The 10,000-nt window shown below is 45.5% G+C and overlaps 1 protein-coding gene across 4 annotated transcripts in view; it reads left to right on the top strand.

Annotated features, from left to right (window-relative positions):
• Nucleotides 1–10,000, top strand: part of LOC126981280 (breast cancer anti-estrogen resistance protein 3 homolog) — a 155,161-nt gene that overhangs the window by 90,082 nt on the left and 55,079 nt on the right. For all 4 annotated transcript variants that reach the window (XM_050832179.1, XM_050832175.1, XM_050832178.1 and 1 more), the window contains 2 exons: nucleotides 557–705; nucleotides 7,526–7,637. In XM_050832179.1, coding sequence (XP_050688136.1) covers nucleotides 557–705; nucleotides 7,526–7,637 — 261 coding nt within the window. The remainder of the gene's footprint in view (nucleotides 1–556; nucleotides 706–7,525; nucleotides 7,638–10,000) is intronic.

Here is a 10,000-nt window from a genome sequence, read left to right on the forward strand (position 1 = left end):
TTCGTTTCTTTTTTCTTTCCTGCTACTCTTTTTCTTTTTTTCTGATTATTGTTCTTGTTCTTTTTTTGTCATTGTTCTCCTTTTTTTCTTCATTTTCTTCGTTTCTTCTATTTTTCGTATAATTTTCTTTTCCTGTTTCTTCTTCTTCCTCGTTTCTAATTCTTTTTCATATTTTTCTTTTTCGTTTCTACTTCTTTTTCTCCTTTTCTTCTTTTTTTCGTTTCTACTTCTTTTTCTCCTTTTTCTTCTTTTCTTCGTTTCTACTTCTTTTCTCCTTTTCTTCTTATCTTCGTTTTACTTCTTCTGTTTCTTCTCTTCGTTGCCACTTCTTTATTTTCCTTTTTCTTCTTTTCTTCTCCCTTTTCTACATTTTTTCCCTTTACCTTCTTTTCTTCGTTTCGTCTTCTATTCTTCCTCCATCTTCCAGGGCCAAGGACTGACATCAAAACATACATAACCAACAAACATAACCTAACACACTACTACACTTTCCTCTTCACAACCCTCACCCTCTTTCATTCCACGTCTCACTCACCTCTTCCTCCTCCTCTTGCAGGGTCGTTGATGTCCAGTCTCCGTCGAGGGGCGTCACTGCGGAGGATGTCGTGGCTGCCGCGCCGCCCCCACCTGGAGTGCAAGGCGTGGCTCTCCTCCCTCGACCTGCCGCAGTACGCAGAGTGTTTCGCGAAGTTCGACGGCGTGGAGGTAAGAAAGGAAGCCATGTTGTGTGTGTGTGGGGGGGGAAGGGGGGGGGGGGCAAGGAAGAGGGCGTGTGTGGGGGGAAGGGGGAAGGTGGCAAGGCTTGTGTGTAGGAGGGAAAGGGGGATAGGTTGTGTGTATGGAGGTGGATGCGTGTGTGTGTTTGCCTGTGTGTGTGTGTGTGTGTGTGTGTGTGTGTGTGTGTGTGTGTGTGTGTGTGTGTTGCTACTGTATTATTTTTCACATGGTAGTCCTAAAGTAACATAATGACGCTCCAGAAATAGTAGAAATTAAGCCCCCCCCCCCAAAAAAAAAAGAGAGATAAAAACAATTAAACCCATTTGGCTTAAGAGAACCTTTAGGAGCATAGGCAGCGAGTGAGTGAAGCGCCGCGCCCCCGAACGTATGCTCCCCAGTAGTTGGCTAATTAACCAAGGGCACCTCAGTCAGAGAAGTTGAGGACGTTGGGAAAGGCCTCTTATATTGCAGTGCACAAATAACAACACTAATGATGATGATAATGAGGAGGAAGAGGAAGAGGAGGAGGAGGAGGAGGAGGAGAAGGAGGAGGAGGAGGAGGAGGAGGAGGAGGAGGAGGAGGGTTTTATCTCCAATGTACAATACTTTTCTCTCTTATTTCTCTCCGTTTTTTTTTTTTTCTCCCTCTGTCCACTTCACTGTGTCTGTCTGTCTCTCTCCCTGTCTCCTTGCTTACTTTTATCTCCTCTTCCTGTCTCTCTGTTATCATTCTGTCGTTTTTATCTGCCTCTTTGTGTGTCTGCCTATCCGCCTGCTTGTCACTGTACGTCTCTTCTCTGCCTGTCTATTTGTCCGCCTGTCTGTCTGTCTGTGTGTGTGTCTGTACTTCGTCCTCAGTTCACTCCGAGCTAATACTTCCCACACCTTGCCTTCACTCTCCTAATTAACTTGTGGGGAGGTGGGGGAGGGAGGGGGGGGGTAAGTGTGTGCGTGTGTGTGTGTGTGTATGTGGCGGACCCTAAGTGGCTCAGTGTGTCCAGATAGGTCCTTCAAGTCTGTCTGTTTCCCGAAGTGATTATGTGCCTCTCGAGTGCGGTGGTGGAGGAGGAGAAAGAGGAGGAGGAGGAGGAGGAGGAGGAAGAGGAGGAGGAGAAGGTGGAAGAAAATGAATACGAAGAAAAGAAAACCAAGAAAACTAGACAAAGAAAAAATACTAAGAAGAGTGGAGAGAATAACAAGAACAAGAACAAAATAAAAAAAGAAACAAAGGGAGAAATAAGAAGAGGAATAGGATAAAAAAAAAATAGAAGCTTTAGGGAGGGGCAAAGTAGCCTATCAAGAGAGAGAGAGAGAGAGAGAGAGAGAGAGAGAGAGAGAGAGAGAGAGAGAGAGAGAGAGATATACAGCGCAGGGTCAAGAGGGAGAGAGAGCTAAGAGTTAAGAGGAATGAGACGCGAGGTTAAGAGGGTGTCGGGTCGTTGTCGTAGTAGTAGTAGTAGTCATCGCCAAGGTCGTAAGAGTGGTCGTAGGAGTGAGACTTACGGCCATAGTCTCAAACAGTTCGTCGCCAAAGTACACCCATTCGACAAGAGGTTCATCGGAATTGTGTGCGGGCATTTCCATGGGTGTAGTCTTAGGCCCTGGTGGTGGCGGCGGTGTGACATATCTTCTGTACCATGAACGTGAAGATACACTCATGAAAACGCGATTAATCACCTTTTGGGCCTATGTAAATAGTATATATATGAGTCGAAAACGTCTGAGAATGCTTACTTTATGTATTTCAGCGCCCCAGCACACACATTCGACAAGGCTTTCATAGGAGTTGTGGGCCTTTTCCATGGAGGTTGTTTTATGACCCTGGTGGTAGTCTGACAAAGCTTCTGTACCATGAACGTGAACAAACACTCATTAGAACGCGGTTAATCTCCATTTGGGCCTATGTAAACGTTTAGGATACATACTTTATATATTTCAGCGCCCCAGCACACACATTCGACAAGGCTTTCATGGGAGTTGTAGGCCTTTTCCATGGAGGTTGTTTTATGACCCTGGTGGTAGTCTGACAAAGCTTCTGTAACATGAACGTGAACAAACACTCATTAGAAAGCGATTAATTTTCCATGGAGGTTGTTTTATCACCCTGGTGGTAGTCTGACAAAGCTTCTGTAACATGAACGTGAACAAACACTCATTAGAAAGCGATTAATCTCCGTCTGGGCCTTTGGAATAGTTGATATGAGCGGCGGGACCATCTGAGAATACCGCGGACTGAGGCGTGTGATGACCTACCTACCTTCAGGGTCTTGAAGCCGTGGACTTGTTTGCTTACTCCCGAAGGATGACGATGACCCGCCCACGCGTTCACTTCTCTCGAGGTCGTCATCATCATCCCTCTCTCTTTCCTTTTTCGTCTTTCTCTCCCTCTTGAGAACGCGGTTGACGATAGATTGATAGATATAAAGATAGATATGTAGATAGGGAGTTAGATAGATTAATAGGAGAGAGAGAGAGAGAGAGAGAGAGAGAGAGAGAGAGACACACACACACACACACACACACACACACACACACACACACACACACACACAGACACACACACAAACACACAAATATATCCCTCCTTTGGCCCAGAAATCAAAGAATCCACCAGAAAACGGCCTATGATAAACAGTACAAAGGCTACACAAAGATTAGCGGCCAAAGATAGTTAACTCCGGTGACAATACAAATAGAGAGAAGAAGAAAACATCCCCGGCCTCAAACATCCTCCTGGTAATCCATATTCTCCAACATTTCGGGGCTTACTCACTCACACTTGACATGGCTTTCGTAGAGGTTGTGAGTATTTCCATGGGTAGTTTTATGAGCCTAGTAATAGTGTGACAAGTCTTCTGCACCTTGAACGAGAAAAATACTCATGGGAACCCGGCTAATCTCCTTTGCGACCTTTGGAAATGCTTGTAGTGTGACGATAGCTTCCAAGAATACAGGCCGATGAGACATGTTTCTGAAGGTCACATTACGCATCTTTCGGCCTTCAGCGTCACATTACACATTTTTCAGGTCACATTACACATCTTTCACATCTTTCAGGTCACATTACACATCTTTCGGCTTTCAGCGCCCTTGACTATCGACCTTCAGTGCCCTCGACTATCGGCCTTCAGCGCCCTCGACTATCGGCCTTCAGCGCCCTCGACTTTCGGCCTTCAGCGCCCTCGACTATCGGCCTTCAGCGCCCTCGACTATCGGCCTTCAGCGCCCTCGACTATCGGCCTTCAGCGCCCTCGACTATCGGCCTTCAGCGCCCTCGACTATCGGCCTTCAGCGCCCTCGACTATCGGCCTTCAGCGCCCTCGACTATCGGCCTTCAGTGCCCTCGACTATCGGCCTTCAGCGCCCTCGACTATCGGCCTTCAGCGCCCTCGACTATCGGCCTTCAGCGCCCTCGACTTTCGGCCTTCAGCGCCCTCGACTATCGGCCTTCAGCGCCCTCGACTATCGGCCTTCAGCGCCCTCGACTATCGGCCTTCTGCGCCCTCGACCATGCCAGGCAATACCCAGAATCCCTCTTACTCATCTACACCGCTATACCCCAAACCACAAAAAGGATAAAACACTTCGAGGAAACTTGGGAACAAAGAACTCTTATATAAAAAATCACAGTCAACTAGCAACACTTTTGGGGTCATCCGTAGCAAAAATTACCGACTTTCTATTTCTTTTCTTATCTTTTTCTTTCTTTTTTTACATCCGAGAAAGCAGTCAAGGGCAAACTAAAAAGAACACGAAAAAAAGTGCAAAACTATTTCAAAATTTCTCTGTTTACCTAATCTGACTGACCGTGGATCTCTCTCTCTCTCTCTCTCTCTCTCTCTCTCTCTCTCTCTCTCTCTCTCTCTCTCTCTCTCTCTCTCTCTCTCTCTCTGCAAGGGGTTAGTGAACGCGGATAAGCCGTCGCAAGTGCAATACAGAGAGAGAGAGAGAGAGAGAGAGTGAGAGAGAGAGAATATGAAGTGGTGTGGTCAGCTGCATATGTCTGTTTGTGTTGATTTACGTCTATCAACACTCCTATGCAAGCCATCCCCCTGTGTGTGTGTGTGTGTGTGTGTGTGTGTGTGTGTGTGTGTGTGTGTGTGTGTGTGGACGGGTCATCGCTTCTGTGAACTTGTAAGACCAACTAACCTTTCCCTGGCCTCCTCTTCCTCCTCCTCCTCCTCCTCCACACAGATGTTCCACCACCTTTTCAACGCTTATTACTATTCCGAACAAGTGTTTCGCTCCCCGCCATTAATTGTGTGGAGTGGATGGCCGTGGGAGTGGCTTGTGCTGGTATTCATGGTGGTAGTGGTGGTAGTAGTGGTAGTAATGGGGTGGTAAAGTAATGGTGGTCGTCGTGATTGTAGTAGTAGTAGCAGTAGTAGTAATAGTAGTAATAGTAGTAGTAGTAGCATTTGGAATAGTAGTGTTTGTGGTACTTTTGTTGTTTTAGTAGCAGTAGTAGTAATAGCAATAGTAGTAGTAGTAGTAGTAGTAGTAGTAGTAGTAGTAGTAGTAGTAGCAGTCATTAAGCACATCTCTCCACATCACAAACATTATAGGTCACCACCATCATCACCATTACCACCATTACCTACTTAACTATCACCACCACCACCACCACCATCATCATCCACTTAAAAATACCATACCTCCACTTCACCATAATACCCACTCAACCAGTCCACCAGCAACCACCATCATTACCAACCACCACCACCAACATTCCTCTCCCTTAAGACCAGCTAGCGTAGCGTGCCAGGGCGACGAAAGGGAGGGTAAAAATATTGATTTGTTTACACCGCCGAGGGAGAGGGAGAAGGAGAGAGAGAGAGAGAAAGAGAAGTCTGGTGGTCTGGTGATGGTGGTGATGGTGGTTGAGGTGATAGGGGCGTGTGTGTGGCGGTGAAGATAGAAGGAAAAGGAGAGAGGAAGGGAGAGTCTGAAGAAGAAGAGGTTGAGATATATGAGGAAGGTAAGATAGCTAAAAGAAATGGTAGAGATGAAAGGGGTAGCGATGGGAGGGTTAAAGAGAGAAGGAAAAAGGTGAGAAGGAAAGGAAAGAATGATAAGAAAGAGAGAAAGAAATAAGAAGTGAAGAGTGGGAATAAGAAGAGGGAGATGAAAGGGGAAGCGATAGAGGTTTAAAGAGAGAAGGAAAGGAAAAATGATTTGAAAGAGAGAAAGAAATAAGAAGAGAGGACAGTTAGATGAAATGTGAGGATGAACTGGAGGAGAAGAATCAAGAGGAGAAGGAAGAAGAGGAGGAGGAGGAGGAGAAGATGCAAGAGAGGTAAGAAGAGAAGAGGAAGAATTAGTGGAGGTAGTGAGATGAAATATGAGGATTGGTAAGAGGAGGAGGAGGAGGAGTTGCAGAAGAAGTAGGATTAGGAGAAGGAGGAGTTGGAGGTAAAAGGAGAAGGAGGAGGAGGAGGAGTTGGAGGTAAAAGGAGGAGGAGGAGGAGGAGGAGGAGGAGGAGGAGGGAGCATTACTTGACGACTATCTCGACTGGTTTTCTTCATTCTCGAAACCGTTTAGCAAGATTATTGAACCCGGTCCACTTACCACCACTCAACCACCATTACACCACCACCATCACCACTATCACCACCATCTACCTGTCACCACCACACACCACCACCATCCGTATGACTCGCTATCTCCAGAAACCCATCATCACCATCATTGCCTGGCTACCACCCATCTTGAACCACTCAGCCATGCATCACCACCGCCATCACCATTCAATCATCACCACTATCACCACTATCACCATCACTTGTCCGAACCACTAGTGAGCCATATAAGCATCACTACTACTACTACTACTACTACTACTACTACTACTACTACCACTATTTTCAAGACATTTTTTTCTATAATATTAAGTGTGATAACCATTTTTTTTTTAGCATCTAATGTCATCTAATTTTCAGGTTTTCTTTTTGTTGTTGTTGTTATTTCCATATGTCTATTTTCTTGGTCTTAAAGAGAAAAGAAATTAACATATCTTCACAATACAATGCAATCTTTCTCCTTATCTTCCTCTTCTTTACCTAACTACCTCTCTCTCCTCTTCTTCATCTCCCTCTCCCTCATCTTTCTAATCTTTAACTCTGACTTTCTTCTCTCCTATGTCTCCTCTCATAACCGTAACCAGCTCCCTTTCTCTCCTCTTTATCTCCCTCCTCTCTCCCTCCCTCCCTCCCCTCTTTATCTCCCTCATCTTTCTCCCCTTTCATGAGCTTGACTTTCTCTCCTCTTTATCCCCCTCCTCTTTCTCCTCTCCCATATGCTCTCGTTCTCTCTCCCTTTTATATCTTCACCTAAATCCCTCTCCTTTTCTTCATTTCCCACTTTCCATCTTTGTATATATCTTTAATTCCTTACCTCTCATTTTTTGTCTCCTCTCTCTCTCTCTCTCTCTCTCTCCCTTTTTTCATATCCTTACGAACTCCCAGCCAGCCTCTTCACCTCTCAAGTCTCAACCTTCCCTCTCTTTTTCCCCTCTTCCATATCCCTGCCAACTCCAGCCTCTCTTTCTCTTCATCTGATCCCATTCTCTCTTTCCCCTCATTCCTTTCTCTCTTTCTCCCCTCATCCCTCTCTTTCCCCTACCATACCCCAGTCAACTCTAGCCCTAACTTCCTCCTCTCTACTGCACTTCTAATCCCTCCATTTCTGTCCCCTCATCCTTTTCTCTCTTTCCCCCTCATCCCTCTTTCTCTGTTTCCTCCCCTCAACTTCAGACGTTCTCCTCCTCGCCTCACCTCTCATCCCATTCTCTCTCTCCCCACTACGCAGGACTTCCTATACTTCGACGAGGCCAAGATAAAAGACTTAGGCGTGCGGAACTCGGCTCACCGGCTCAAGATTATGTCCTCACTCGAGATGCTCAAGCAGAAATGGGAGAAGAGTGAGTACCTACATGCATACCAGTTTATACCTTTGACCCCTGCCATTTGACCCCGCTGTGCACCCTCTCCGTGACCTCCTCTCGCCGTGTTTGGGGCTTGGGTATCGGTTGCGTATCAGACAGTTGCTTGGGTTGCTTGCTTTGGTGGGTTGTGTTGGGTGGGGTGGGTGGTTGAGTTCGTGAGAAGTGTACTAAGCGAAGGAGGGTGGGAGAGAGAGGGAGAGGGAGGGAAGGGAAAGAGTTAAGGGTGACGCCTCCGGTTTTTGCATGGAGTAAGTAAGGAGGAAAAGAAGGGCCAAAAAGATGTTGTGTTGTGTGTGTGTGTGTTCGGTATAATGTGACATGTTATCTAGGGGGTGTTTTCTTGTCTTTTCTGTGTTTTATTTTTTTTTTGTTTGTTTGTTTTAGGTTGAGTATTTTTACCAGCCTTCTCTTCTTTATTTCTTGCCTTTATTTTATTTTTCCTTCCACTTTCTTTCCTTCGTTCCTTTTTTCCTTCCTCTTTTTCTTCATTTTTCCTGTTGTCTCTTTTCTTTCTTACTCTTGTGTTATCGTCTCTCTCTCTCTCTCTCTCTCTCTCTCTCTCTCTCTCTCTCTCTCTCTCTCTCTCTCTCTCTCTCTCTTATAGGTGTTTGTTTTAGTAGTAGTAGTAGTAGTAGTAGTAGTAGTAGTAGTAGTAGTAGTAACAGAATGAACAACAACAACAACAACAACCATACCAAACGCGTCCCTAGCATATCTTACGCAACAAAAACAAAACAATAAAACAAAAGACAAACGCCAGCAGCAAACTATAGACGCCTGACTCCTATATGTAGACGGCGCCAGACCCCGCTGAAGTCATGTCTGCTGGGGTGGTTATTTCGTCTATTACCAAGGGAGGGGCAGGAGGGAGAGGGAGGGATAGGGGAGAAGGGAGAAGTTGAGGGGGACAGAGGGAGGAAAGTGAGGAAAATGAGAGGGTTATTGGAGGAGAGGAGGGAATCATAGAGGAAGGCAGCGAAGAGAGGAAGGAAGTTAAAGAGAAGAGAAAGAAGGAAAAATGTTGAAAGAGAAAAATGAAAAACGAAGGGAATGAGGATGAAAATAAAGGGAAAGAAATAAGTAACAGAAAGGAGAGAAGGAAGATGAAGAAAGGAGAGAATTGAAATAAGAGGGATGAATGAGGAGGATACTGAAGGAAGGAAAATCACTGAGAAGGATGATGAAGAGAGAGAAAAAGAAGAAAAAAGAGAAATCGAGAGAATAGGGATAGGAGAAAGAGGTTAGAGAATGAAAAACAGAGAAATAGGAAAGAGAAGAAAGTTAAATAAAATATAGGAAGAGGAGGGAAGAAGTAGGTAGCGTATGGGAGGTAGAGCGCAAAAGGAGAGAGAGTAGGAAGAAAGGAATAGAGGAGGAGGAGGAGAGGAGGAGGGAGGGCTGCAATGTTTACCTCCAGAAGAGCAAACTGTAACCCGTAACGCATCCCCCCCTCTTCTTCCCCTACCCGCATATCCCCCTCCCTCCCCCAGTCCCCACCACCACCTCCCCCTCCCCAATATTCCCCTCCTCCCCACCCGCACCTCCCTTCCCTCTCATTGGCTGATCGACTGCCAATCCTTACACACACACACACACACACACACACACACACACATTGAGGCCATAAAGCGATGTGTATAGGCTATGTAAGGGAATGTGTGTGTGTGTGTGTGTGTGTGTGTGTGTGTGTGTGTGTGTGTTGGAGCTAATGAGGCGTGTAGAAAGTGAGAGAGAGGAAGGAAGTCGAGATACAATGAAGAGGAGGAGGAGGAGGAGGAGGAGGAGGAAGAGGAGGAGGAGTATAATGAAGGAAATGAAGTGTTGATGAACTGATAACGAAGAATGAAAGGGGAGCGAGATGGAGGAGGACAAAGGAGAAGAAGAAGAAGAGGAATAAATGGAGGAGATGAAGAATAAGCAAGAGAAGGAAGGAAGGAAGGAGGAAGAGGATAAACCCGTTAAAGATAAGAACGAGGAGAGGGAAAGAGAGGATAAGATAGAGGAGAAGAAGAAAGAAGAGGAGGAGAAAGTTTGTGATATGGGAAAGAAAAACAAATGAAGAAGAAAAGAAGGAGAAGGGAAACGACAACAAAGGAGGTGAAAGCGAATGAGGAAGAGAGGAAAAAAGCTGAAGGGAAAGATGAGGAGGAGAAGAAGAAAGATGATGAAGAGGAAATGGGGAAGGAAGGAAAAGAAGATGAGTAGAAAGAAAATGAGAAAGAAAACATTACAAAAAAGAGGAAGTAGAGAAAGGAGAGAAGAAAAGAGATAAAAACAGGATGAAGAGAAAGAAGATAAGAAGAAAGAGGGATAGAAGAGGATGATGGAGAGAGAGAGAG

Source organism: Eriocheir sinensis, chromosome 47, assembly GCF_024679095.1.
Source record: "Eriocheir sinensis breed Jianghai 21 chromosome 47, ASM2467909v1, whole genome shotgun sequence".
NCBI lineage: Eukaryota > Metazoa > Arthropoda > Malacostraca > Decapoda > Varunidae > Eriocheir > Eriocheir sinensis.